Source organism: Melanerpes formicivorus, unplaced genomic scaffold, assembly GCF_026170545.1.
Source record: "Melanerpes formicivorus ecotype bairdi unplaced genomic scaffold, bMelFor1.0.p_v2 SCAF_26, whole genome shotgun sequence".
Taxonomy (NCBI): domain Eukaryota; kingdom Metazoa; phylum Chordata; class Aves; order Piciformes; family Picidae; genus Melanerpes; species Melanerpes formicivorus.
The window spans coordinates 12,278,150-12,306,103 of record NW_027142378.1 but is presented as its reverse complement, the minus strand read 5'-3'; the positions used below and the strand labels follow the sequence as shown (position 1 = coordinate 12,306,103).

General features: G+C 55.4%; 1 protein-coding gene across 2 annotated transcripts in view; it reads left to right on the top strand.

Annotated features, from left to right (window-relative positions):
• The window catches only part of GALNT14 (polypeptide N-acetylgalactosaminyltransferase 14), a 98,366-nt gene that overhangs the window by 21,893 nt on the left and 48,519 nt on the right, over positions 1 to 27,954 (top strand). For both annotated transcript variants that reach the window (XM_068153716.1, XM_068153715.1), the window contains exon 2: positions 15,284 to 15,453. In XM_068153716.1, coding sequence (XP_068009817.1) covers positions 15,284 to 15,453 — 170 coding nt within the window. The remainder of the gene's footprint in view (positions 1 to 15,283; positions 15,454 to 27,954) is intronic.

Below are 27,954 nucleotides of genomic sequence, written 5' to 3'. Positions count from 1 at the left end.
AGGTCCCTTCCAGTGCCATGCATTGAATGATTCTCTGCTCCTAGGGGACTCAGCTTCTAACCTCCTGCCTTCCAGGAGCAACTGGCAGGACATCTGTCCATCTGTTCTGCCATCACCCCATCCTTGCAGGCTTGCCACAATGAGGGAAGAGTGAAGAAAGCCTTGCAGGTGGTGCTCTTGGTTTGTGAGGCGATTTTCTGCCCTGTCCTTCCCTCTTGTCCTGCCAGATTCCCATGGCCAGGTCTCTGTGCTCGATGTTTTCATGCAGCTCATGCTGGATCCAGGCAGTAAATCAGCTTGGCAGTGCTGTGGAGATGAATGATGGCTGAGATGTGAACTGAGGGGAAGCAGATAAAAACAAACAAACAAAAAACACACCAAAAACCCCACAATCAACCCAGGGGGAAAAGTACTAAAAAAGCTGGGAGTTGGCCAGCATGGCCACCGAGAGAGGGGCTGTGGAGGGGGATACCTGCCTCAACCAAAGCCCCTCGGCAATGTGGTGTCATCCCTGGCTCCAGGTGCTGCAATGGGACCTCTTGGGGTAGGAAGAGGGGGTGGCCATGTGTGCAGAGCTGCCCTGGCACCCCACCTGCCCTGCCTCTTGCTCACCAACAGGGCAGCTAATGGATGGTGGAGAGAAGGAAGAAAGTCAGGATCCACGGCATGGGCCTGATGAGAGGGCACCAAACCATAGAGGGGTGGAAGGGACCTCTAGAGAGCATAGAACCCAATCTCCTGCCAGAGCAGCATCACCCAGGGCAGGTCACACAGGAAGGAGTTGGGGCTGTTCAGTCTGCAGAAGAGAAGGCTCCGAGGTGACCTAATTGTGGCCTTCCAGTATCTGAAGGGGACTACAGGAAGGCTGGGGAAGGACTTCTCAGGATATCAGGTAGTGATAGGACTAGGGGGAATGGAATGAAGCTGGAGGTGGGGAGATTCAGGCTAGATGTGAGGAGGAGGTTCTTCACCATGAGAGTGGTGAAACCCTGGAATGTGTTGTCCAGGGAGGTGGTCGAGGCCCTGTCCCTGGGGGTGTTTAAGAGCAGGCTGGACGAGGCTCTGTCCAGCCTGATCTAGTGTGGGGTGTCCCTGCCCATGGCAGGGGGGTTGGAACTAGATGATCCTCGTGGTCCCTTCCAACCCTGAATGAAACTATGAAACTATGAAACACATCCAGGCAGGTTTTGAAAGGCTCCAGAGGAGGCTCCACAACCTCTCTGGGCAGCCTGCTCCATTGCTCACCACTCTCACCACCCTGCTCATGTTGAGGTGGCACCTCCTGTGTTCCAGCTTGTACCTGATGTTCCTTGTCCTGTCACTGGGCACCACCAAACAGAGCCTGGCTCCTTCACCCTGACCCCCACCCCTCAGATACTTGCAGACACTGATCAGATCCCCTCTCAGCTTTCTCTTCTCAAGACTGAGCAGCCCCAGGCCTCTGTCTTTCTTCACAGGAGAGATGTTCAAGTCCCCCAGGCATCCTCATAGCTCTCCGTGGGACTCTCTCCAGCAGATCCCTGTCTCCCATGAGTGGAGCTGACCCACAGAGCAGCTTGCAGTCCTGCTGCCTACAGCTGTAGGGATGGTCTGAACTGAGCTGCTGCTGTTTCAATGTCTCTGCAGCTCTTAAGGCTGCAACCTCTCCTTTAGCTGCCTGCCTTAGCTAGGTTGCTTCTTTTTCCCCTTCTGATTTTCAGGTTCTTTCCTGCTAGTGAAAGGCTGAAAGGCTGAAGTCTTGAGTGTTTTTTAGGTCCCTGGGCTGTGCTCTGGGGATGGAGAAGGGTACTGGGAGCTGAGTCAGAGGCATCTCCACTGGTGGGGAATTATCCACTCTGAGCTGTGGGGCAGCTTGTGGGGCACAAACCAGAAAGCCTCTGTCGTCTGGAGACAAACTGCGGATAGCCATGCTCCTTCTGTAGGTGGAGATTTTGAGTCATGGGAGGATTTGATGGGGTGGGGGGAGATGCTTTGGGAAATCAGCTGTTTAGCTAAGTGACATCCCAGCCAAATGAACTAAACCTTGCAGGAAACAAATCTTTCCTGTGGTCAGGGACCGGCAGAGGCTGCCCAGGGAGGTGGTGGAGTCCCCATCCCTGCGGGTGTTCAAGGAACCTGTGGCCATGGCACCTGGGGACAGGGTTTAATGCCCATGGTGGTGCTGGGTCTGTGGTTGGACTGGATGATCTGAGAGGGCTTCTTTAACCAGAACAGTTCTCTGAGTCTATTTTCTAAGCTGTCACACCAGATGACAGTTCAGGAGCACATCCACTCCTTCAGCATGCTGCTGATTTGGCAGCATCTTGCTGGCATGAGTCCTGGGTTGGAAGACATGAAGGGTGGATGATGGGCAGTTACCTGCAGGGTGGGAGAGAGGGATTTCACTGCTAGACCCTCCTCCTGCTGTCAGGCTGCTTCAGGCTCAAGCACATGATGGGTAGTACCAGGGGTCTGGAGCACAGCCCTGTGAGGAGAGGCTGAGGGAGCTGGGGTTGCTTAGCCTGGAGAAGAGGAGGCTCAGGGGAGAACTCATTGCTCTCCACAACTCCCTGAAGGGAGGCTGTAGCCAGGTGGGGGTTGGTCTCTTCTCCCAGGCACCCAGCACCAGAATAAGAGGACACAGTCTCAAGCTGTGCCAGGGGAGGTTTAGGCTGGGTATTAAGAAGTTCTTCCCAGGAAGAGAGATTGGCCCTTGGGATGTGCTGCCCAGGGAGGTGGTGGAGTCCCCATCCCTGGAGGTGTTTCAGAGAAGCCTGGATGAGGCACTGGGTGCCATGGTCTGGTTGATTAGTTAGGGTTGGGTGATCAGTTGGACTTGATGCCCTTGGAGGTCTCTTGCAGCCTGGTTGATTGATTCTGTGATTTGACAGCTGTGTGGCCATCCTCAGGCACAGCTTTTGTAAGAGGAGGGAGGAGAGTGTGAGGATTCAGGATGGTCTCTTCCTGGCCAAGCTTGGGGAAAAGCCTGACTCCTGAGGCAGCTGTGTGTAGCCAGCCAGTGAGGGGAGGTTTCCATCTTCCTGGCAGTGTTGGAGGCAAGGTGTCTGGTTGGGCAGCTCAGGAATGATTTGTTGTCTGAGGCTGGCCATGGAGGAAGAACAATTGCTGTTGCAGCCCCATGCCCTTGAAAGTGAAATGTGAGGAAGCAGAGATGAAGAAAAGCCTCTGTGGCTGAAGGAGGAGGTGAGAGAGAGCAAGAGGGAATTCAGTGCTGCGAGCCTGGCTGTCAGCCAGGATCTTCTGCCCTGTGCCTCGGGATCTGCCATGACCAGGAGCACTTAGGAGCAACGATTCCTCCAGCAGAGCTGCATCTGCCGGAGGCAAGATGAATAGTTGCAGATGTACAGAGGGCTTGGATGCTTTATCCCAGCTGGTGTTCAGGATAGTTGCAAGCCCTGTGGAGAGCATAGAGGATCTGGTGATGTGCTGGTGGCTTTCTGCCTCTGGGCTTTTCCTGGAGGCAGTCCCAAAGGGGTACCTGAGAGTTGTCGGTGTCAATGGCCAGACACTGGTCTGTGGAGTCACCATCTCCTCCTTCTCTGGTGAGGGAAGTCAGGGAGGACTGGAGATAGAATCACAGAACTCTCAGGGTTGGAAGGGACTTCAAGGCTCAGCCAGCTCCAACCCCCTGCCATGGGCAGGGACACCTCACACTACAGCAGGTTGCTCACAGCCACCTCCAGCCTGGCTGCAAACACCTCCAGGCAGGAGGCTTCCACCACCTCCCTGGGCAGCCTGTGCCAGGCTCTCACCACCCTCATGGGGAACAACTTCTTCCTCACATCCAATCTCAATCTCCCCACTTCTAGTTTTGCTCCATCCCCCCCAGTCCTATCCCTGCCTGACACCCTCACAAGTCCCTCCCCAGCTTTCTTGCAGCCCCCTGCAGATCCTGGAAGGCCACAATGAGGTCTCCTTGGAGCCTTCTCCTCTCCAGACTGCACAACCCCAACTCCCTCAGTCTGTCCTCATAGCAGAGCAGCTCCAGCCCTCTGCTCCTCCTCCTGGCCCTTCTCTGGACACCTTTCAGCACCTCCAGATCCTTCCTGGCACAGAGGCTCCAGCACTGGCCCCAGAGCTCCAGCTGTGGTCTCATCAGAGTGGAGCAGAGGGGGAGAATCCCCTCCCTGACCTGCTGGCTGTGCTTCTCTTGCTGCAGCCCAGGATGGGATTTGCTCTCTGGGTTGCAAGTGCACATTTGATAACTCCTTCCTCACTTCCATCCTTTGTTTCCCCCCTCTGTGATTGCATCAGGAGCGTGGTGTGGCCAGGGTGGCTCTCAGAGGTGGGAGTTGCTCTTTCAGGAGCCCCGGGGGTGAGGCAGTTTCTTTTGAAGTGGACAAAACCACATCTTGCATCTAATGAAGGCTTAGAAACCTGGTTCCTGCCATTTTTATGCCAGCATAGAGATGCTCATAAAAGAGCCCTCCTGCAAATGGGGGAGGGAGGAAGCCATTCATTTCGGTGTCCCTGCATTTAGGGATTGATTTTTGCAGAATCCTATCAGTCTTGCAGCTGGTAAATGGCACAAGGGCTCTATTTCAAACCAGGCAGTCTGGAGGTGCAGGGGTGGGCATTAAATACCATCCTACCTGTTGCTGCTCAGCTCTCCTTCCTCCTTGTTCCTGAGCACAGCCCAGGAATGCCAAGTGGATCTCTTTCCCCAGCTCTTTAGCCTGGAGAAGAGGAGGCTCAGGGGAGACCTCATTGCTCTCTACAGCTACCTGAAAGGAGTTGTAGCCAGGTGGGGAAACTTCTTGCTTCAGTCTGAATATAGGATCACAGAGCTGTCAGTGCTGGAAGGGACCTCAAGGCTCAGCCAGCCCCAACCCCCTGCCATGGGCAGGGACACCTCACACCACAGCAGGTTGCTCACAGCCACCTCCAGCCTGGCTGCAAACACCTCCAGGCAGGAGGCTTCCACCACCTCCCTGGGCAACCTGTGCCAGGCTCTCACCACCCTCATGGGGAACAACTTCTTCCTCACATCCAATCTCAATCTCCCCACTTCTAGTTTTGCTCCATCCCCCCCCAGTCCTATCCCTCTCTGACACCCTTAAACGTCCCTCCCCAGCTTTCTTGCAGCCCCCTGCAGACTCTGGAAGGCCACAATGAGGTCTCCTTGGAGCCTTCTCCTCTCCAGACTGAACCACCTCTACTCTCAGCCTGTCCTCACAGCAGAGCAGCTCCAGCCCTCTGATCACCCTCAGGGCTCTTCTCTGGACAGGTGCCTGGGGTCCAAGATGAAGAGGAGCTTGGCACAGTGAGCAGGGAGCACTGCTCAGGCATGGGCCTGTCAGTCTCCTGCTTGGGGAAAGTGAATCTGTGGTGCTTTACTGGACTGTGTAGAAAAAAGCCCAACCACAATAACAGGAATGATGCACAGATATTTCTGTTCTCCTATATATAGGTTTGCTGTAGCTGAGAGGGAGCAGTTGTTGCCAAGATCAGTGCTGTAGCCTCAGATGCTGTGTGTTATTTAGGGAACTGATGCTGCTGGTTGTCAGCTTCCTGATCACAGGCACAGATATGTCTTAAAGTCATTTCTCCTCTTTCCTTCCCTGTGGGCTTGTGCAAGTCACCTCTGCACCCTGAGGCTGTCACTCCAAAAGCAGCAAAGGACTTTTTACTGGGGGCTGAAGGGAGTGGAAGAAAGGAGGGAAATGTCATAGAATCACAGAGCTGTCAGGGCTGGAAGGGACCTCATGGATCAGCCAGTGCCAACCCCCTGCCATGGGCAGGGACACCTCACACCACAGCAGGTTGCTCACAGCCACATCCAGCCTGGCTGCAAACACCTCCAGGCAGGAGGCTGCCACCACCTCCCTGGGCAACCTGTGCCAGGCTCTCACCACCTGCATGGGGAACAACTTCTTCCTCACAGCCAATCTCAATCTCCCCATTTCTAGTTTTGCTCCATCCCCCCCAGTCCTATCACTCCCTGACACTCTAAAATGCCCCAGGAGAGCCTGGCTCTGAGTGTATCCTCTGCCTGGCTCTTGCCCTCCTGCTCGCCTCCTTCACCTGCTGCATCTTGCAGGCTGTGGAAGGGAGAGAGCTGTTGTGGTGGTCAGAGATGCCACCCCGGGGCCCTGTGGTTCCCCAGCCCCAGCAGGCACCTCCCAGCGCAGCCTTGTCAGGAGGGTTTCCTGCTTTAATACCGGGGGAGTGGTTTGGGAAGTGGAGGATCACCTGGCTGCGTTAACGCCTGGGCAGCCTCAGGCTTCCCCACCTCTCTGGGCAAGGAGCTCCCTTGCTCTGCTGGGGCCCCAGGGGAGTCTTGGTAAGCCAGGCCAGTGCTGAGCTCTGCAGTGGTGCAGGTGCTGTGAGCCTGCCCTCTGCCCTGTGTCATTCAGGATGTGGAGGAGCAATGTTTAGGATGGGTTAGTGCCAGGGCACCTTTAAATGAAGGGCTTGGCTCCTGGCAATTGCAGGAGCTGTCTGGGAGATCTGTAGCCTAAATGTCAGCCTGTCCCAAGGGTTTAGAATCTATCTAAAGCTGGGATTATATTTACTTATGGATTTTAAGTCTGAATTGTGACATACCCAAAGAACTGGGTAGAGCTGGTAGCCTGGAGCAGAGGAGGCTCAGGGGAGACCTTCTTGCTCTCTACAACTACCTGAAGGGAGGTTGTAGCCAGGTGGGGGTTGGTCTCTTTTGCCAGGCACCCAGCAGCACAACAAGAGGACACAGTCTCAAACTGTGCCAGGGGAGGTTTAGGCTGGAGGGGAGGGCAAAGTTCTTTCCTGAGAGAGAGATTGGCCACTGGAATGTGCTGCCCAGGGAGGTGGTGGAGTCACCATCCTTGAAGGTGTTCAACAAGGGCTTGGATGTGGCACTTGGAGCCATGGTTTAGTTGTCAGGAGGTGTTGGGTATTAGGTCATAGGTTGGACTTGATGATCTCTGAAGTCTTTTCCAACCTGTTTGATTCTGTGATTCTAAATGTTCCCATGTACCACAGGTCTGGGTTTGCCCAGTGACTGGGCTGTGACAGCTTTACAGCACATGCCCAGAGTCTTGGCATCCCATGGAGAATTCCTGGGCTGCTGCAGGCAGCAGCAGTCTGGAGTCCTCAATATAGGAGGGACATGGAGCTGATGGATTGGGTCCAGAGGAGGACCATGAATATGATCCAGGGGGTTGGAACAACTCTGCTGCAAGGACAGGCTGAGGGAGCTGGGGGTGTTCAGCCTGGAGAAGAGAGGTCTCTGGGGAGACCTAATAGCAGCCTGCCAGTACCTGAAGGGGCTACAGGAAGGATGGAGAGAGACTGTTTGCAAAGGGTTGTGGTGACAGGACAAGGGGCAATGGCTTCAAGCTAGAGCAGAGCAGATTTAGATTGGATGTTAGGAACAGGGCTGTGGAACACTGGCACAGGTTGCCCAGGGAGGTGGTTGAGGCCCCATCCCTGGACATACTCAAGGTGAGGCTCTGCAGGGCTCTGGGCAACCTGCTCTAGCTGAGGATGTCCCTGCTGACTGCAGAGGGGCTTGGACTGGATGAGCTTTGGAGGCCCCTTCCAACCCAGACCACTCTGTGATCCTATCCCTGCACTTCAGCTGCCCCATGAGGAGAAGTGATGGAGAGCCCTGGGTGAAGCTGTGCTGTGCCCCGGGGGCAATGGCTAAGGGTAGCTCCCTTGCAGCAGCTATGGTTGAAGCCTGTCCCAGGAGCATGGCCAAAGCTGCTTGGCCACCTGCTGCCCCCGCTCTGGGCAAGGGTTGGCAGCAGCTCGGCAGCTCCCAGGGTAAGGCTCTTCAAGGCAGGGCTAAAACCCCATTCCTTTTGCCCTTTCATTATTTGTGGTCTATATTTACTGTCCTTGCTCCTCATGACTCAACAGTGGATTATTTTCTTTGGGGTAATATCTTTCCTTCCCTCCCCCTCAAATATTTGTCTGTGTTGGCAGAGGGAAGGTTTTCACATGAGCCTCTCAGAGCCTGCCCAGAGATGTCCTCATCTTCTGCCTTCTCCTCTGATTGAGCTGGGGAGGTTGCTTGCTTGCTTCTCATTGCCCACCTGGCTTTGGGTGTTTTTTCCCCCTGCTGCTTCCAATACAGTGAAAAGGTTAAGTGTTCTAAATGCACATTGGGGAGGGAGGGATGGGATAAAGAGTTTTAATTCCACAGAACCACAGAACATTAGGGGTTGGAAGGGACCCCCAGAGATAATCCAGTCCACACACACCCCCTGCCAGAGCAGGAGCACCTACAGCAGACTACAGAGGAACAGATCCAGGTGGGTTTGGGATGTCTCCAGAGACTCCACAGGCTCTGGGAAGCCTCTTCAGTGTTTTGGTCCCTGTCACACTGGAAAGGTTTATTTTTTTCCCTTCTTTGTGTCCACCTCTTTTTTGTCTCAGGCAGTAAGGGGCTGGTCGACTTAGCCTGGTGCTGAGTATTCCCACTTGGCATCACTGGTGCTGGGCAGGGGGTGAGGGATGAGACAAAGTGAGCCTGCTAGAGCTCAGCTGTGGAGCTGGAAGCAGCAGAAGCTCTGTCAAAACCTCATGGGCTTGCTTCCCATGTCAGCATGGAAGAGCATCTTGACCCCAGTGCCCTTTAGCAGCCTGCACTTGTACTTGAGAATGATGAGGCTTTGCTGCTTGCCTTTTTGCACTCCCATTTAGGCAGTGAGACAGAGGACAGGGCTGTTGAGCAGCCTCTCCTGGCTGGCTTGTGCTTGGCTTTTCCCATGCTGCTGGTGGACTGAGTGATGCTCAGGGAGCACAGCTGGCTGGGGCATGGTGGGCAGGTTGGTTGCACTGCCAATGAATCACAGAATATTAGGGGCTGGAAGGGACCTCCAGAGATCATCCAGCCCCAATCCCCTGCCATGGGCAGGGACACCTCACACCACAGCAGGTTGCTCACAGCCACCTCCAGCCTGGCTGCAAACACCTCCAGGCAGGAGGCTTCCACCACCTCCCTGGGCAGCCTGTGCCAGGCTCTCACCACCCTCATGGGGAACAACTTCTTCCTAGCATCCAATCTCAATCTCCCCACTTCTAGTTCTGCTCCATCCCCCCCAGTCCTATCCCTCCCTGACACCCTCACAAGTCCCTCCCCAGCTTCCTTCTGGTTTTTTTCGCTTTCTTTTGCTTGGGAGTGGGCATTGTTTATTTATTGAGGTACTTATGGCTTCTAGAGACATGCAGAAATACTGATCAGATGCTGCCAGTGTGTTAGGGAGAAGGGGGTGGAGGGAAGGGAAGATTGTGCTGTGTCTCTGGGCTGTGACTTGGCAAAGCTTTTGCAACCAGCATCCTCCTGGGTGTGAGAGCTCCAGAGATGGGGCCCTGGGTGGTGACATGAGCTGAGTCCTCCAAAGTGCAGATGTTGTGCTACAGGTCCAGTTACACCTTTGATAGTTTTGTTTGCTTCCTTTCTCACCCCCACTGCCCCTCCCTTCTGTTCTCCTTTTGTATCTCTGAGCTTCCTGGCAAGCTGGAGGGGGTGATGGTGCTCTGCATCCCCATGCTCCTTTGCCTCCTCCTCTTTTGGGGAAGGATAATGCTGTCCCACAAAGGAAGCAGGGAGCTTTTCACAGAGTCACAGGAACATTCAGGTTGGAAAGAGCCTCAGCATCAGCAAGTCCAACCCAGAGCCCTACTCTGCAAGGCTCTCCCCTGAACCAGAGCCCCAAGCACCACATCCAAACCACCTTCAAACACATCCAGGCTTGGGGACTCCACCACCTCCCTGGATGTGTTTGCAGGTGGTTTGGATGTGGTGCTTGGGGATATGGTTTAGGGGTGACCCTTGTAGAGTAGGGTTGTGGACTGGACCTGGTGGTCCTGAGGGTCTTTTGCAGCCTCAATGTTGAGTCTGTGGTTCTGACCCACAGCCCTTCCTCCACAGACTTCTCTCTGTTCCAGCTCCCCACACCTTGCTGTGGTGCAGTTCCCACTAGTCAGGGCTGAGGGTTTTTTTGTTGCTGCTACTGAGCTGAGATAGGAGAAGGCTGGGCTGACACACAGGCTCTAAATTATGCTGCTGTATCTCTGGTGCTGTCAGTCACGTTGCTTTCCAGGCCTGAGATCTCAGAAATGCATCCAGCAGCAGGTACCTAAGGATCAAAGGTTTAGATCAGTTCTTGCTGTCACAAATGTTCTGTATCTAATTCCTCCTTGAGCAGAGCTGGGGGAAGGATGGGCTGGCAGCTGGGTAGTACATGCAATGCACCCTGGAGCACAGCTGCTTTAACCTGAGCTGCTTCTCCTTCTGCTTTCATGTCTAGGACCAGCTCCAGGTCATAGAACATCACAGAATCACAGAGCTGTCAGGGCTGGAAGGGACCCCAAGGCTCAGCCAGCTCCAACCCCCTGCCATCGGCAGGGACACCTCACACCACAGCAGGTTGCTCACAGCCACCTCCAGCCTGGCTGCAAACACCTCCAGGCAGGAGGCTTCCACCACCTCCCTGGGCAGCCTGTGCCAGGCTCTCACCAGCGTCTCCAGAGGTCAGTTCCACCCCCTGTGATTCTGTGAGTGTTGTGTGCAGGTACCAGAGCAAGGGGAAGGAGAGCTTCACAGCCCTTAAATAAAGAAACTGCAGCTAAAATCCTCGTGGAGCAGCAGAGTGATTGAGGGCAGATGGGAGCTGGGGCCTCTCTGTTTTGTGATGCATGGCTGGTGTCAGCACAAAGCTGGGGAAGGCAGCAGCAAGGTGGTGAAGCACTTGAAGCAAGTCCTTGAGGCGCTGGAACAGGGATTTCTGTGAGCTCTTCTGAAATACCTGGAGCCACTTAAGTTTGTATTTAAAGGCTTGGGGGCTGTGCAGTTTGGGGCAGGAGAAGGGATGAGAGAAAGGAGGTGTGGGATGTGACCCTTCCAGGATCTGTGCTGGTTTGCTGCTGAGTGGTACCTGATGCACTGCAGAACGTGCTGCAAGGTGGGTGTGGAGCCTCTGCTCCAGACACCCACAGCAAAGAGTGTGCTGCTCTGTTTGTCTTCCTCCTCTGTCTTGAGGATGAGGCCCTCAGGATGCAAAGCACTGCATGCATGGGGTTAAGCCAAGCTGCTGGGCTCGGGCATCTGGCACCTGGAGCACTGGGGCCAGTTCTGGAGCCTCTGTGCCAGGAAGGATCTGGAGGTGCTGGAAGGTGTCCAGAGCAGGGCCAGGAGGAGGAGCAGAGGGCTGGAGCTGCTCTGCTGTGAGGACAGACTGAGGGAGCTGGGGTTGTGCAGGCTGGAGAGGAGAAGGCTCCCAGGAAACCTCATTGTGGCCTTCCAGGATCTGAAGGGGGCTCCAAGAAAGCTGGGGAGGGACTTGTGAGGGTGTCAGGGAGGGATAGGACTGGGGGGGATGGAGCAAAACTAGAAGTGGGGAGATTGAGATTGGATGTGAGGAAGAAGTTGTTCCCCAGGAGGGTGGTGAGAGCCTGGCACAGGCTGCCCAGGGAGGTGGTGGAAGCCTCCTGCCTGGAGGTGTTTGCAGCCAGGCTGGAGGTGGCTGTGAGCAACCTGCTGCAGTGTGAGGTGTCCCTGCCCGTGGCAGGGGGTTGGGACTGGCTGATCCCTGGAGTCCCTTCCAGCCCTGACAATTCTGTTATCAGGAGACCTGCACCAAAGCACAGCAGAAGAATCTTTTCCTCGATGCTCCACCTGGGCAGTGTGCTGCTGCCCTGCTTCTTTCTCACCTGGGGCTGCTGACCCTCTTAGTGTAGGCAGTGATGCCTGGGGCCCAGGAGGCTGAACTCTGTCCTGTTTGAAGTGTCTAATCCTTTCAGCTGGCATTAGTGCCTCAGCCGGGAGCAGCTCTATAATTGAACCTCCTGCTTCTTTAAATCTCATTTGTGTAATGCCTCCTTGCAGTTCCTCCCGAGGGAGCTCCCCCAGCGCTCCCGGGGCGTGCTGGACAGCACTCACACATGCTCTCAATCCTCTCCAGCCACGGCAGGCAGAGTGCTGACCGAGGGTGGCTGGGCAGCAGCGTGCTGCACGTCATCTGCCTGTCTGGAGTTCTCACTTGGAGGGGATGGGAGTCACCCCGGGAAGCTTTTGCTAGGCTAATGTATTTATTTGTCCTCTTTCTTTCTTAATGCCTGAGTCCCAGGGAAGGCAGGAGGGAGGCTCAGCTGTGAGTGCTGGGCCAGGGATTACTTTGGAATGAGATTTTCCAGGGAGAGCAGGGTGTGGGGAGGGCCACGGTGCAGAGGCTGCTGCCAGACCTCTTTGGGGTCACCACTGACACAGATACAGAATACAGAATCAGCCAGGCTGTGGAGAGAAGCTCACACAGGACAAAGGGCAATGGCTTCAAACTAGAGAAGAGCAGGTTTAGGTTGGATGTTAGGAACAGGTTTTGCACCATGAACAGGGGATTGTTCAGTCTGGAGAGGAGAAGGCTCCCAGGAGACCTCATTGTGGCCTTCCAGGATCTGCAGGGGGCTCCAAGAAAGCTGGGGAGGGACTTTTGAGGGTGTCAGGGAGGGATAGGACTGGGGGGAATGGAGCAAAACTAGAAATGGGGAGATTGAGATTGGATGTGATCCAACCTAAACCTGCTCTTCTCTAGTTTGAAGCCATTACCCTTTGTCCTGTGTGAGCTTCTCTCCACAGTGAGCTTTGTCTGTGTCTTTTTGCCTGGGGGGGACCCTCTGGCTGAACCCTCTGGGGCCCCCTCTCACTTTTGTGCTGGCAGGGGTTGCCCTTCCTTGCCCTGAGCAGCCAGCCACCCCTTGGTTATCTTTTTCCCCCTCTCATTCTCGCGACTTGTTGAGCCTCTCACATTCTGTTAAGCACTGGCTGTGTTTTCTGTAATTAATCCCCATCATCAAGCTGCAATGTTGAATGAGGAATCACCTAATTCCAAGGGAAAAAATGAAAATTTATGACTAGTACATGAAAGAAAATGAATATGAAACCAGGGCAGATGAGCCCTGAAAGAGATAAATAGAAAGGCAAGTGGAGTATTGACTTGATCCCTTTTCCAGTGCAGGGTAATTTGGCTTCTAAAGTGAGTTAGATCATAATAAATTAAATCTGGATTTCTGCACATCAGTTATTAAGCTCCCCAGACAGGGCTCCTGGGTGAGGGAGAGGTGATAATACAGAGTGGAAATACGACAGTGAAGGCCTTACCTAGTAACCTGTGACTGATGTGCTGTCCCTGGGTGAGCAGAGGGATTTCTTCTTACTCTTTCGTAGAGGCACAGAGCTGTCAGGGCTGGAAGGGACCTCAAGGATCATCCAGTCCCAACCCCCTGCCATGGGCAGGGACACCTCACACCACAGCAGGTTGCTCACAGCCACCTCCAGCCTGGCTGCAAACACCTCCAGGCAGGAGGCTTCCACCGCCTCCCTGGGCAGCCTGTGCCAGGCTCTCACCACCCTCATGGGGAAGAACCGGGAGAAGAAGAATCCACTCCTGTTCCTGCAGGCACCCCTGGGCTCTGCTGGCTTTTGGGGGCTGCTTGTGTCACTGGGACATCATGTGGCTGGAGATGTCCACCTTGGTCTTGCTACTGGTTCTGGACTGGACATCAGGAAGAATTTTTCCCCAGCCAGAGTGGTCAGGGACTGGAATGTGCTGCCCAGGGAGGTGGTGGAGTCCCCAAGCCTGGATGTGTTTGAAGGAGGTTTGGATGTGGTGCTTGGGGCTATGGTTTAGGGGAGAGCCTTGCAGAGGAGGGCTCTGGGTTGGACTTGGTGATCCTGAGGCTCTTTTCCAACCTGAATGATTCTGTGGTTCTCCCTCCCCCCTCTCCTCTGAACAAGCCCTGCTGGGAGCGAGCAAAATCAATTATGGGATAAAAACAATCCCCTGTTTCAAAAGCTTCATCTTGCTCTATTAGCAGGCAAAGTCGGCTTTGAGGTGGGGTGAACTGAGGAGGGGGGAGGGGGAAGACAAAAAAAAGAAGAAAAGAGGAAGAAAAGATCAATGATGGGATAAGATCACCGCTTCCTGTGGGCCGAGGTGTCTGTAACCGCTGGCATCTCTCCCTGCAGGCTGCGCTGCCGCAGCGCTCCGATCCTATCGGCACCCTGCTGCTCAGGGCTCTCAAGCCCTCTGATGGCACCACGCTGCCTGAGGCATGCTGGCACCCCTCTGCTGCCTGTTGGAGCTGTTGGGTTACCCCAAAATTCAGCTCCTCCATCCTTTCGTGGGCACATGCTTGCCCACTCCTTTCTCTGCAGTAGGGCTGGTTGGGATTTCGAGGTCTCTTCCAGCTGAGAGAGTTGGGGAAGTTCAGGCTGGAGAAGAGAAGGCTCCAGGGAGACCTTAGAGCAGCACTTCAGCATCCAAAGAGGACCTAGAGGAAGGCTGGGAGGGACTGTCTGGAATGGCTTGTAGCAGTAGGACAAAGAGGAATGGTTTGAAAGTAGAGGAGGGTAGGTTTAGTTTGGCCATCACAGTGAGAGTGGTGAGATACTGGAACAGGGATGTGGTTGACATGAAGGTCAAACCTGCTGTGGCCTTGAGCAGCCTGATCTAGGAGGTCTCCCTGCTGAGTGCAGGGTGGGTTGGACAAGAAGACCTTTGAGGGTTCCTTCCAACCCCATGCATTCTATGACTCCGTGGGTCTATGAAGTCCTTTGCTGCAGCAAAGATGAACACAATGCTCTGGGAGGGTTGCAGCCCCTCTCCCACACAATCCCATTGCTGGAGCTGGGCCTGGGACCAGAGTGGAAACATGGGGCTGTGCTTGTGCTGCTGCTCTCTGATGGCCCTTCCCTACCTGAAGGGTTGCAGGGGTGGTGGGGTGTGGTGGAAAAGACCTCTGGGTTTTGTCTGGAGAGAAATGAAGACCCTAACAAGACCTCAATGCTTTTGTATGTCTGGAGGTTCTGCTGTTTGAGAGTGGGACCCACCAGAGACCTGAATTCCGTAGGATCACAGAGTGGTCTGGGTTGGAAGGGACCTCCAAAGGTCATCCAGTCCAACCCCCTCTGCAGTCAGCAGGAGCATCCTCCGCTGGATCAGGTTGTCCAGAGCCCCCTTGAGCCTCACTTGGAATGTCTCCATGGGTGAGCCCCAAACCACCTCCCTGGGCAACCTGTTCCAGTGTTCCACCAGCCTCATAACAAACAATTTGGTCTCAAGCTGCTCATTTTAAGCTCAGATTGGCAGCCTTCCTTTGCCTTGCTGTTTCAAGACCTCATAAAAGCCCAGACCTGGAAGCTTCGACGAGGCTCCTTGTTAGGCTGCTCTTGCCACGCTCACTCCGTGCTGTGGAGCCCAGCTGGCCTCCAGAGGGGCTGGGGAGGACCTGTGGGGCGAGGCCAAGCGTCCTCCGGTCTCTGCTGCTGCTAACGGGGCTGACTTTGTGTGCGCAGGGCTTGGAGCCGGCCTGGGAGGAGCTGTGGGATGAGTTTGAGGAGCGGCGGTACCTGAGCGCCCGGCGCTGGAGGGGCGGCGAGGACCCGTACCGGCTGCACGCCTTCAACCAGCGGGAGAGCGAGCGGATCCCCAGCGACCGCGCACTGCGCGACACTCGCCACCGCAGGTCAGCCTGCCCCGGGCTGCCTGCGCCCCGCTCCCTGCCCCGGGCTGCCTGCCCCCCGCTCCCTGCCCCCCGCTCCCTGCCCCGGGCTGCCTGCGCCCCGCTCCCTGCCCCGGGCTCCCTGCCCCGGGCTGCCTGCGCCCCGCTCCCTGCCCCGGGCTGCCTGCCCCGGGCTGCCTGCGCCCCGCTCCCTGCCCCGGGCTGCCTGCCCCCCGCTCCCTGCCCCGGGCTGCCTGCCCCCCGCTCCCTGCCCCCCGCTCCCTGCCCCCCGCTCCCTGCCCCCCGCTCCCTGCCCCCCGCTCCCTGCCCCCCGCTCCCTGCCCCCCGCTCCCTGCCCCCCGCTCCCTGCCGCCCGCGCCGCCACGGCGCCACTCAGCCAGCACTCAGGCTGGAGCAGACCCTCGGGATCACCGAGTCCACGGCCCTGCTCTGCAAGGCTCTCCCCTAAGCACCACATCCAAACCACCTTCAAACACACCCAGGCTTGGGGACGCCACCACCGCCCTGGGCAGCACATTCCAGTCCCTGACCACTCTTGATGGGAAAATGTTTCCTAATGTCCCAGTGGCAGCTTGAGGCTGTTCCTTATGTGGGTGGATACTGTCACACAGAATCACACAGTCAGCCAGGCTCGAAAAGACCTCAGAGATCATCAGGTCCAACCTATCACCTAATCCCTAACCCCTCCTGACAACCAAACCATGGCTCCAAGTGCCACATCCAAGCCTTTTCTGAACACCTCCAGGGATGGGGACTCCATCACCTCCCTGGGCAGAACATTCCAGTGGCCAAATCCTCTTTCTGGACAGAACTTTCTCCTCCCCTCCAGCCTAAACTTCCCCTGGCACAGCTTGGGACTGTGTCCTCTTGTTCTGGTGCTGGGTGCCTGGGAGAAGAGACCAACCCCCACCTGGCTACAACCTCCCTTCCGGTAGTTGTAGAGAGCAAGAAGGTCTCCCCTGAGCCTCCTCTTCTCCAGGCTAAGCAACCCCAGCTCCTTCAGCCTCTCCTCACAGGGCTGTGCTCCAGACCTCAGGGCTGTGGGTTTGGGATGCTAGGTGGGTCTGAGCCCTTCTTCACTCATTGATTGTTCCTGCCTGAGTTGTGTTTTTAGGATTGAATCAAGTTCTCCATGGGACAGCAATGTGCCCTGGGGGCCAAGAAGGCCAAGGGGATCCTGGGCTGCATTAATAAGAGCTTGTCCAGCAGATTGAGGGAGGTTCTTCACCCTCTCTGCTCTGCCCTGCTGAGACCTCACCTGGAATCTTGCAGCCAGCTCTGGGCTGCCCAGCTCAGGAGGGACAGGGATCTACTGGAGGAGTCCAACAGAGAGCTGCCAGGATGCTGAAGGGACTGCAGCACTGCCCTGTGAGGAGAGGCTGAGAGCCCTGGGGCTGTGCAGTCTGCAGAGGAGAAGGCAGTTTTCTTCCTTGTCCTTCTAGGACACAGTGTTTGCCTGCCCCCTGCCTGCACTCCCACACCCACAGCTGGGGCAAGCCTTTCCCAGGGAGCTGTACCTGGCATTTCATCCCAGCCCTATGGCAGCAGCTGGCCTTTACTTCCTGCTCCAGGCAGCCTTTTGGGGGGGGGGGGTGTTGTCCTCTGAGGAGAGCCCTCTGTGATGGGCCCCAGCCACGGTGCTTTGCTGCCCAGGCTTTACCTTGCTCCCAGCCTCTGACCTGCCTGGGTTACCCCTGCCACAGCCCAAAGAGCAGCACTTGGGCTGAAGTGCTGAGACAGCAGCAGCATCTCCCCAGCCCCACAGCAAGCAATGTGCTTATTTATTGATTTATTCTTCTAGCTCCTTTTCTCAGCAAGGACCAGATGCTCCTTTCTCTGGAGAGATGAGCTGCCAGCCCTGACAGAGGCCTGCTAGAGTGGAGCTGAGAGGAGTTGCTATTCCTGGAGAGGCTGAGTGCCAGGGATGGGAACCATCTGCCCCTGTTAAAAGGGAAGAGCCACTCGCTGCCTCCCCCTCGCCAGACCCCCTGCTGCCTGCTGGCAGCCACCTTGTTCCCGGGCAGGTGGGCAGGGTGCTGCGTGCTGCTGCCAAGGAGCAGTTGTCATTAGGGAGGAAGAGAGGGCAGGGCAGGGGGGAGGGGCTGGGGCTAATTGCTTTTGCTTCCCCTGTCCCTGACGGGTTTACCGACTGTGTCCGAGCAGGGCTGGGGTGAGGCACCGTCAGTGAGCAGGAGTGTGGGCAGGGAGGAAATGGGGCTGCTGGGAGCTCTGGGGGAGGCAGGGGCTGATAGGGGAGGCTGGGGAAGAGAGAAGGGTCCAGACATGGTGGTCTGCAGAGAGAGGAAGGCACAGAGTTTGCAGAACCCTTTCTGGAAGGAAATCCTTGCTGATGGTGCAGGTGTCCAGGGTGATGTGTCCAGGTCTGGAGACCCTACTACAGGAAGGATCTGGAGGGGCTGGAAGGTGTCCAGAGAAGGGCCAGGAGGAGGAGCAGAGGGCTGGGGCTGCTCTGCTGTGAGGACAGACTGAGGGAGTTGGGGTTGTGCAGGCTGGAGAGGAGAAGGCTCCCAGGAGACCTCATTGTGGCCTTCCAGGATCTGCAGAGGGCTGCAAGAAAGCTGGGGAGGGACTTGTGAGGGTGTCAGGGAGGGATAGGACTGGGGGGGATGGAGCAAAACTAGAAGTGGGGAGATTGAGATTGGATGTGAGGAAGAAGTTGTTCCCCATGAGGGTGGTGAGAGCCTGGCACAGGCTGCCCAAGGAGGTGGTGGAAGCCTCCTGCCTGGAGGTGTTTGCAGCCAGGCTGGAGGTGGCTGTGAGCAACCTGCTGTGGTGTGAGGTGTCCCTGCCCATGGTAGGGGTTGGAGCTGGCTGATCTCATCTTCTACAACTTCTACAACTCCCACTGGGAAACCACAGGAGCAGCATGGCAGGGAGTGAGTCAGTGCCAGGCATGTACAGACGGTGGGATTGGACTTGGTGCTTCCAGTATTGCTCAGTGGCTTGGAGAGCCGACAGGGAGGATGCCTCAGCCCCAGCCAGGAGGCTCTGTGCTGCTGCTGGTGGCTCCTGGATTTCTCCAGCTGCAGCAGACAGCTGCACCAGAGGCTGGGGTTTGCCAGGTGGTTGCTCCATGTGCTGCTTGGGCTGATCCCTGGTGCTCCTTGGGCTGCAGTAGATGTTGCAGAGGCTGTGGTGGTGGCTGAGCTGGGACCATGAGCCATGGCCACCACCACCTGGAGCTGAGGGCTGTGATCACTGACAGCAGTGAAGCAGAGGAGGATTCTGATATGGTTTCTTCCTTTAAGGGCAGAGGCACATCCAGGCAGGCAGCTTGCAAGGAAGTTTGTGCTGCGGCATGGCAGTTGGGTTATGCTTGGACTCAGTGACCTTTAAGGTCTTCTCCAACCCTAAAGATTCTTTGATTCCATGGCCTGCCCTAAGTGGTCCTGCACTGCAGGGGTTTTGGACCTGATGATCTCTGAGGCCCCTTCCAGCCCTTAGCATCCTGTGCTTCTGTGCCTCCTGCAGGCTTTGCGTGGCTCTGTGTTCAGCTGAGTTGGTGATTGCTTCCCAGGAGCGGCAGGCAGTCGAGTGCACCCAGAATACTGCAATATCTTCTTGGAAGTGAGGAGTTGGGGAGGAGAATAGCAGATTCTGACAGCATTGCCTTTGGCTTTGCTTGTTATGATCCCCCTTGGACTTCTCACTTTGCCTTCTCATCCTTCAACTTGCTTGCCTGCTAGATGAAAGCCATTTTGGAGATTAATAGAGGTGAACGCTGAGTCTCAACAGCTGGGAATGGATTTTGCACCCTGTGTGCAGATTGATCTGGTTTCTTGAGAGGCCCCAGATGAGGAGCCTCCTGTCTGGAGAATGCTGTGTGGAAAAGCCCACCTTGTTCCACAGGCAGGACTGAGGCTGGGCTCTGCTCTGCTCCACCATCCTCAGCAGCACCTGAACATTAGTCTTGCAGGAACTGGTGGGTACCTAGCAGGTGGCTTGAGCTCCAGGGAAGGTTTGCAGGCTGCCCAGAGAGGTTGTGGAGTCTCCTTCTCTGGAGACATTTGAAGCCCACCTGGCTGTGTTCCTGTGTGCCCTGCCCTGGGTGATGCTGCTCTGCCAGGGGGTTGCACTGGCTGATCTCTGGAGGTCCTTTCCAACCCCTGACGTTCTGTGGTGATGTTACCCAGGTGGAGCTCGGAGCATTGAGAGCAGGCCCAGTCCTGGAGGCTTTTGTGGTGCTGTTGCCTTTCCCTTTGCTGACTCCACGTGTTTCTCAGCGTGGGCTCTGGATGGGAGCTGAGCTAATCCCCTTCCAGGCGCAGCCCAGGCTGGCTCCTCGGGGATCCTGTTATTTTTAACACTTGCTTACTCAGCCACTGTCTTCAGAGCTGCTGACTCTGGATGTGCTGTGTTGGAGACCAGGGCAAGAGCTGGGGCTGGGGGTGGGGTGTGCATCTCCTCGGGGCAGAAGGGTGTTGGGACAGCAGGAAGTGGGGCATTTCTGAGCAGAGGTGCCCTGAGTGCTGTGGGGATGAGAATGGATGGAGCTGTGAAGGAGGGAGTCATAGAGTCATAGGATTGTCAGGGTCCTTAAGGACCTCAAGGCTCAGCCAGTCCTAACCCCCTGCCATGGGCAGGGACACCTCACACCACAGCAGGTTGCTCACAGCCACCTCCAGCCTGGCTGCAAACACCTCCAGGCAGGAGGCTTCCACCACCTCCCTGGGCAGCCTGTGCCAGGCTCTCACCACCCTCCTGGGGCAGAATTTCTTCTTAATCTCCAGTCTGAATCTTCCCCCATCCAGCTCAGAGCCATTCCTCTCATCCTATCACTGCAAGCCCTTGTAAAAAGTCCCTCCCCAGCTTTCCTGTAGGCCTCCTTCAGCTGCTGGGGGACTGCTCTAAGGTCTCCTCAGAGCCTCCTCTTCTCCAGGCTAAACAACCCCAGCTTGCTCAGCCTGTCCCCACAGGGCAGCTGCTCCAACCCTCTGATCATCTTCATGGCTTCTTCTGTACCCACTCCAACAATTCAAGGTTCTTGTGGTGCTGGGGGCACCAGAACTGGATGCAGTGCTCCAGCTGGGGTGTCCTGAGGGCAGAGCAGAGGGGCAGAATCACCTCACTGGTTGTTTGGCTTTCTAAAGACAGAGAGGCAAGCACAGTGTGGCCCTGCAGTTAGCCAGCTGAAGGTGGGAAGTGCATCTGAGGTGAGAGTATCCCCATTAGGAAACAGCATAATTGCTTTTGTCTCCTGGACACCAGCCCCTATGGAGCTCAACACTCAGCACTGTGGTTGTTTCCTTGGGCTGAGGTCTCTGGGGAGGTAGATATGAGAACAGTCCATCAAGCAGAGCAGGGGCTGGTGTGTGTCTTGAGGATAAACTGGAGCTACCTGTCCTGGACAAGGTTTTGTTTCTGCCATCCATCAGTTGGATTTTGTGGCCTGCGTTTGAAACCTTCCCAGGCTGGGCAATGTCTTCAGAGACAGAATGGTTGATGCTGTTTCTGTGCTAGTTCTTGTCCTGTCACCAGACACCTTTATTAAAAGGCTCTCTGCAGCCTTCCTGCAGGCTCCCTTCAGGCACTGGAAGGCAGCTCTAAGGTCCCCCTGGAGCCCTCTCTTCTCCAGGCTGAACAACCCCAACTCCCTCAGCCTGTCCTCAGAGCAAGATGTGAACTCATGCCTTGGAGTGAGGGGCTCTGGTGTGGACTGTTCTGGTCCCAGAGGGGGCAGGATCTGAAGTGCCACGAGATGCCTCAGTTTTCATAGAGTGGCTTCAGTTGGACAGCACCTTAAAAATCACCCAGCTCCACTCCCCTGCATCAGGAACAGTGTGGCCAGCAGGAGCAGGGAGCTCATCCTGCCCTGTGCTCAGCACTGCTCAGGCCACACCTTGAGTCCTGTGTCCAGTTCTGGGCTCCTCAGGTTAGGAAGGAGGTTGAGCTGCTGGAAGGTGTCCAGAGAAGGGCAACAAAGCTGGGGAGGGGTCTGGGGCACAGCCCTGGGAGGAGAGGCTGAGGGAGCTGGGGTTGCTTAGCCTGGAGAAGAGGAGGCTCAGGGGAGACCTGATTGCTCTCTACAACTCCCTGAAGGGAGGTTGTAGCCAGGTGGGGGTTGGTCTCTTCTCCCAGGCACCCAGCACCAGAACAAGAGGACACAGTCTCAAGCTGTGCCAGGGGAGGTTTAGGCTGGGTGTTAAGAAGAAGTTCTACCCAGCAAGAGAGATTGGCCTTTGGATGTGCTGCCCAGGGAGGAGGTGGAGTCCCCATCCATGGAGGTGTTTCAGAAAAGCCTGGATGTGGCACTTGTGCCATGGCCTGGTTGATTAGTTAGGGTTGGGTGAATGGTTGGTCTTGATGACCTTGGAGGTCTCTCCCTGTCTCTCCTGTAAGCCCCTTTCAGGTTTTGTTACCTCGAGGGCTGCCTAGACAAAATGTCAGGCTGAGGGGCCTTGGCTGGACACAGCGCTGCTGGGATGCTGGGGCAGGGGGGCTTGGTGTTCCTTCAGGAGCAGGGCTGCTATCTTGATGATGGCTGGCAGGGGCACATCAGTGTGAGGGCTTCCTCTGCAGCAGAGCACTTGCAGTGCGATTCCCCCTCGCTCTTCTGTCATCCCTGAGTGGGAAGGAGGAGGGCAGCTCTTGGGAAGGACCTGGAGAGGCAGCTGGAGGGTGTGAGGAGCTGATGGCAATGTCCAGGCAGGAGTTTTGAATGCAGGAGGTTGTGTCACTGGAGTGCCTGTTTCACTCAGACTCTTTTTCCTTTCCCTGGAGGGCAAAGCTGGTTCCTGCTCTCCTGAGAGAGCTGTGCTAGGAGCCCAAGTTGTGGCTCCTAGCCACACAGCCTGCAGAAGCTGTTCCTGAGTTTGAGTGTTCCTGGCTGCAAGGGGGCTGCAGGGCAAAAGGGAGCTGCAGTGGACCCCACAGGAGCCTGGCTGCAGGCAGTGAGGTTGGCTGTGGACTATTCCAGCAAGCACCATGGGGCAACATCAGATTTTTGTACTACTGTGTTTCTCTTAGAGCCATTGAATCAATTGTCAGTGTTGGGAGGGGAGAGCCTCCCTTGGCCTGCTGGACACACTCTTAATGCACCCCAGGATGCCATTGACAACCTTGGCCTCATTGCTGCTGCATGGGAAGCTTCTTCTGCTCCCAGAGCTTTCTCTGTGGAGCAGCTTTCCAGCAGGACAACCACTCCCCTCTCCTCCTGCAGAGGTCCTTCCTAGAGGAGGGATAAGAAGGAGAAAAGAGAGAAGAAGGAGAAGGAGAAGGAGAAGGAGAAGCAGAAGGAGAAGGAGAAGGAGAAGGAGAAGGAGAAGGAGAAGGAGAAGGAGAAGGAGAAGGAGAAGGAGAAGAAGGAGAAGGAGAAGGAGAAGGAGAAGGAGAAGGAGAAGGAGAAGGAGAAGGAGAAGGAGAAGGAGAAGGAGAAGGAGAAGGAGAAGGAGAAGGAGAAGGAGAAGGAGAAGGAGAAGGAGAAGGAGAAGGAGAAGGAGAAGGAGAAGGAGAAGGAGAAGGAGAAGGAGAAGGAGAAGGAGAAGGAGAAGGAGAAGGAGAAGGAGGAGAAGGAGGAGGAGGAGGAGGAGGAGGAGGAACCACTGGTTGACTGCACTGATAGCCCAGAGCTGAGATGCTGTCTATCCATCACTGCCACCTCTCTCTCTCTCTCTCCACAGCCTTCAGTCTCTCTCTCAGACCTTGGGGAGGGACAGAGCTGGTACTGCCAGGGCTAATTATTCCTGAGGACAGAAGATGTGATGAAATATTAACCTTTTCCAAAACCAGAGACCCACTTAATCAGCTCCACTCTGGTGACACATTCACCCAGAGAGACCAGCCTGCTCCCCAGATACCTCTGTGAGCTGGTGAGCTTTCTACATGTCCCTCTCACCATGGGGGCTGGGGAGGGAGGGAGAGGTAGGGGTTCAGTTACAGGCAGTGACCTGAAGACAGCCCACTCCCTTTCAGGGTGAGCCCTGTCTGGGCACAAGCACTGCTGCTGTTGTTCCAGCAGCCCAGAAGGCAACCATGTGCTGCACTGCATCAACGGAAGTGACCAGCAGGACAAGGGAGGTGGTTCTGCCCCTCCTGCTCTGCTTTGCTGAGACCCTGCCTGGAGTGCTGCATCCTGTTCTGGTGCCTCCAGCATGGGAAGGACACAGAGCTGTTGGAGCAGGTCCAGAGGAGGGCCATGAAGATGATCAGAGGGCTGGAGCATGTTCTGTGTGGGGACATGAGACAGCCTTTGATGCTGCAGGGGGCTGGCAGAGATGGGCAGGCAGCTGAGGCTTTCCTCCCTTCACCTGGGGCTGTTCAGCCTGGAGAAGAGAAGGCTCCAGGGAGACCTTAAAGCAGCCCTCCAGGACCTGAAGGGGACCTACCAGTGAGCTGGGGAGGGACTTTATGCAGGGGCTTGTAGTGCTGGGATGATAATGCTGCCCACCTGAACCATGCCAGAGGGCCTGCTGGAGACTTCCTGATGGCCATCACTTCATCACTAAGTGCTTCAGCAATTCCAAGGTGCCATTGATCACTCTCTGCCAGAGCCATCCTCTGCCTGTGACTGCTCTAACATATTGATCACTTGGTTTATAGCTGTTACCTGCCATTGATTACTTTGATAACTTGCTCCAAGTAATTCGGACTGAATGAAGCTGTTTGTTTAACTCCCCTGCCTGTCTCGCTGCTCCTATTGACCCAGTATCTTAGTGTGGGCTGAAATCGAAGCCAGCTATTGGGAAGTGATGGAAGTAATTCTCTGAGGCTTGCTGCTGTTGGTAATTAAGGGCCATGAGACAGTTCCTTCCATCAAGCTCTCGTTTGGTTGTGTTCAGCTGCCCTGTGCCTCGCAGGTCTGCGCCATCAGCTGCAGCCAAAGGGTGACCACAGGCAGCCACAGAGTCACAGAGCTGTCAGGGTTGGAAGGGACCTCAAGGATCAGCCAGTTCCAACCCCCTGCCATGGGCAGGGACACCTCACACCACAGCAGGTTGCTCACAGCCACATCCAGCCTGGCTGCAAACACCTCCAGGGAGGGAGCATCCACAGCCTCCCTGGGCAGCCTGTGCCAGGCTCTCACCACCCTCACTGGACAGAACTTCTTCCTCATCTCCAGTCTCAGTCTGCCCTCCTCAAGCTGCAATCCATTCCCTCTCATCCTGCCACTACAAGCCCTTGTCAAAAGTCCCTCCCAGCTCTCTTATAGCCCCCTTCAGACACTGGAAGGCTGCTCTAAGGTCCCCCTGGAGCCTTCTCTTCCCCAGGCTGAGCAGCCCTGATTCTCTCAGACGTGGGAGGTGCTCCAGCCCTCTAAACACCTTCATGGCCCTCCCCTGGACTCATTCTCCAGCTCTTATGCTGGGGCACCAGGACTGGACACAGAGCTCCTGCTGAAAGCACTACAGTTCCCTGCATGCTTAAAGTCTTTCTGAGCTCTCACAGCATGGAGCAGGGCTTGTGCTTCTGCAACTGTGACTGAGGAGGTGGTGTGGGGAGTGGGGACTGTTTCTCTGCTTTGATTTGCCACCCAGTGCCAGGGAGCTCTGGGCAGCAAGCATTCTCCTTAGTGAATCTTCACATCCCTGGTTCTGACCATAAGAAGTGTAATCTTGGGATCTCCTGGCACCTAAAGATCTAAAGGACTGGTGGCTTTTTTTAGGTGCTGAAGTGTGTCCAAAGAGAGCAACCAAGGGGCCTGGAAGATCTTGTGAGGAACCACTGAGAGAGCTGGGGTTATTTAGTCCTCAGAAGAGGAGTCTGGGGGGAGACCTCATCGCTCTCTACAGCTCCTTCAGAGGGTAGAATGAGGTGGGGATTGGTCTCTTCTCACATGCAACAAGTGGGAGGACAGGAGGAAACAGCCTCAAGTTGTGCCATGGAAGGTTCAGGTTGGAGATTAGGAACAGTTTCTTCATGGAAAAGCTCCTTAGATGTGGGAAGAGGCTGCCCAGGGGAGGTGGTGGAGTCACCATCCCTGGAGGTATTTAAGAGACCTAAGGATGTGGTGCTGAGAAGGGAGGTTGTAGCCAGGTAGGGGTTGGTCTCTTCTCCCAGGCACCCAGCACCAGAACAGGAGGACACCGTCTCAAGATGTGCCAAGGGAAGTTTAGGCTGGAGGTGAGGAGAAAGTTCTTCCCAGCAAGAGAGATTGGCCCTTGGGATGTGCTGCCCAGGGAGGTGGTGGAGTCGCCGTCCCTGGAGGTGCTCAACAAAGGCTTGGCTGTGGCACTTGGAGCCATGGTTTGGTTGTCAGGGGGGGTTAGGGGTTAGGTGACAGGCTGGGCTTGACGGTCTCTGAGGTCTGTTCCAGCCTGGACAATTCTGTATTCTGAGGGAAATGGTTTAGTGGTAGTGGCTTGGTGGTAGTGTTGGGATTGCAAGCTCTAGAGGAGTGGTTGGACCTGATATCTCAGAGGTCTCCTCCAAGCTCCCCAGCTGTATGATGCCAGGAAGGTGCAAGGTGCCAGCTTTGCTTGTACTGTCAGGAGGAGAAAGCCTTTGCTGTCACCTCAGCTGTTCTGGCAAAACTGGCATCAGAAGCGTGGCCAGGCTCTCACATCCTGCTGAACACAGAGCAGGTTCTGGGCTTCCTCCCCTGCAGGTTTCTTGGTTTTTTCCACTTCTGTTGGCTTCTTTCTTCTTGTTGCTTCAGTTGTGAAGAAGGAGGTCCAGAAAGGAGGCAGACCCTGAGTCTGTGTGGAGGGCTCTAGCAGCCTGAATGATTCATGAGCTGCTTTGAAGATCAAGACACACAGTCTGCTTTAACTAGGTTTCAATGCAGCCATGCTATTCTCCCTTTCCTTTCCAGGAGCTTCTCTTCTCTTTCCTTTTTCTGATCCTTCTCTTCTTCTCCAAAGACAAAAAAAAACCAAAATCCAAGTGATTTTTAATGAATGATAACTGCATCCTCTCCTCAGTTTGGAGCCTTGCAGGCAGCAGCACAGCGTGTGCACAGCAGATTATTTTTGCCTTCTTGCATTTCCCCTTTCTTCAAATTCAGCTGTTTGATTAATTTTTTAGATATCTATCTTGCAGTGGATAAAAGAAAGACAGAAAGAAAGGAGGGAAAAGAGACCTAAGAAGGCAGTGAGTTAGAGGAAACACTGATTGTCGAGCAGCCAAATACAGCGCTGCTTCACCTGCCAGAAGTGTCCCCAAGGAGCCCTGTGAGGAGAGGCTGAGGGAGCTGGGGCTGCTTAGCCTGGAGGAGAGGAGGCTCAGGGGAGACCTTCTTGCTCTCTACACCTACCTGAAGGGAGGTTGTAGCCAGGTGGGGGTTGGTCTCTTCTGCCAGGCACCCAGCACCAGAACAAGAGGACACAGTCTCAAGCTGTGCCAGGAGAGGTTTAGGCTGGAGGTGAGAAGAAAGTTCTTCCCAGCAAGAGAGATTGGCCCTGGGATGTGCTGCCCAGGGAGGTGGTGGAGTCCCCATCCCTGGAGGTGTTCAAGAAAGGCTTGGCTGTGGCACTAGGAGCCATGGTTTGGTTGTCAGGAGGGGCTAGGGAAGAGGTGACAGGTTGGACTTGGTGATCTCTGAGGTCTGTTCCAGCCTGCTTGATTCTGTGATTCTATGGAAAAAAAACAAAACCTCAAACCACCAACCAACCAACTAATGGAAACCCAAACCAAACACACAGACCCCAAAACAAACAAAACCCCAAAGAAAAACCCAAACCAAAACAAACAAAACCCCAAAGAAAAACCCAAACCAAAACAAACAAAACCCCAAAGAAAAACCCAAACCAAAACAAACAAAACCCCAAAGAAAAACCCAAACCAAAACAAACAAAACCCCACAGCAAACAAAAAGCCAAAGGGAAACCAACAAACCAAAGCCCACGAGGAAGGAAACAAACACAAACCCCAACAGAAAGCCCTCAGCAGCCCTCAGCCTGCCTTTCTTTCCTCAAAAGGTGGTGGGTGCTGCTTTGGGTTCCTTTCCTCTCCCTGGCAGTGGTGTGCCCTGTGGCATGCCCTCACACCGAGAGCAGGCAGTGCCAGGCTGCGGGCTGATTCCTCTCCCCTGGTTGCACCATACTCGGGCTGGGTGCTGCAGCTGGCTCTCACCACCAGGTACTGCATTGGAACGACCCAGATGAAATTGTCACACAGGATCGTTCTGGACATGCTGGACTGAATGCTTTCCCAGGCTGTGGCTTTTACTGCCCAAGCCCCAGTGCCAAAGCACTCCACTTGGAGCGAACGACTGCACATGGAAATCTGCCTTCTGGGGAGCTGAGAGGTTCAGCTGCAGGCTGCGCTGGGGGAGGAGGCAAGAAAGGAAAGGCAGCAACTAGGGAAGCTCTGGGAGGGCTCCTCAAACAGCATCCAGGGGTGAGGCTCTTGGCAAGGGCAGTCAGGATTTCATGGGGACCCCCAGGGGAGCCCTGGCAGATGCAGCAGCTCAGCCTAACCCTTTCCAGGCTGGTTTGGGGTGAGGTTTGTCTGGCCTGGTCACAGAGGTGAACTGAGGCTGGGGTTGCTGGGGAGGGTCCTCACTTTCTCCATAGCATCAGCACAGGCATCCATAGAATGGTTTGG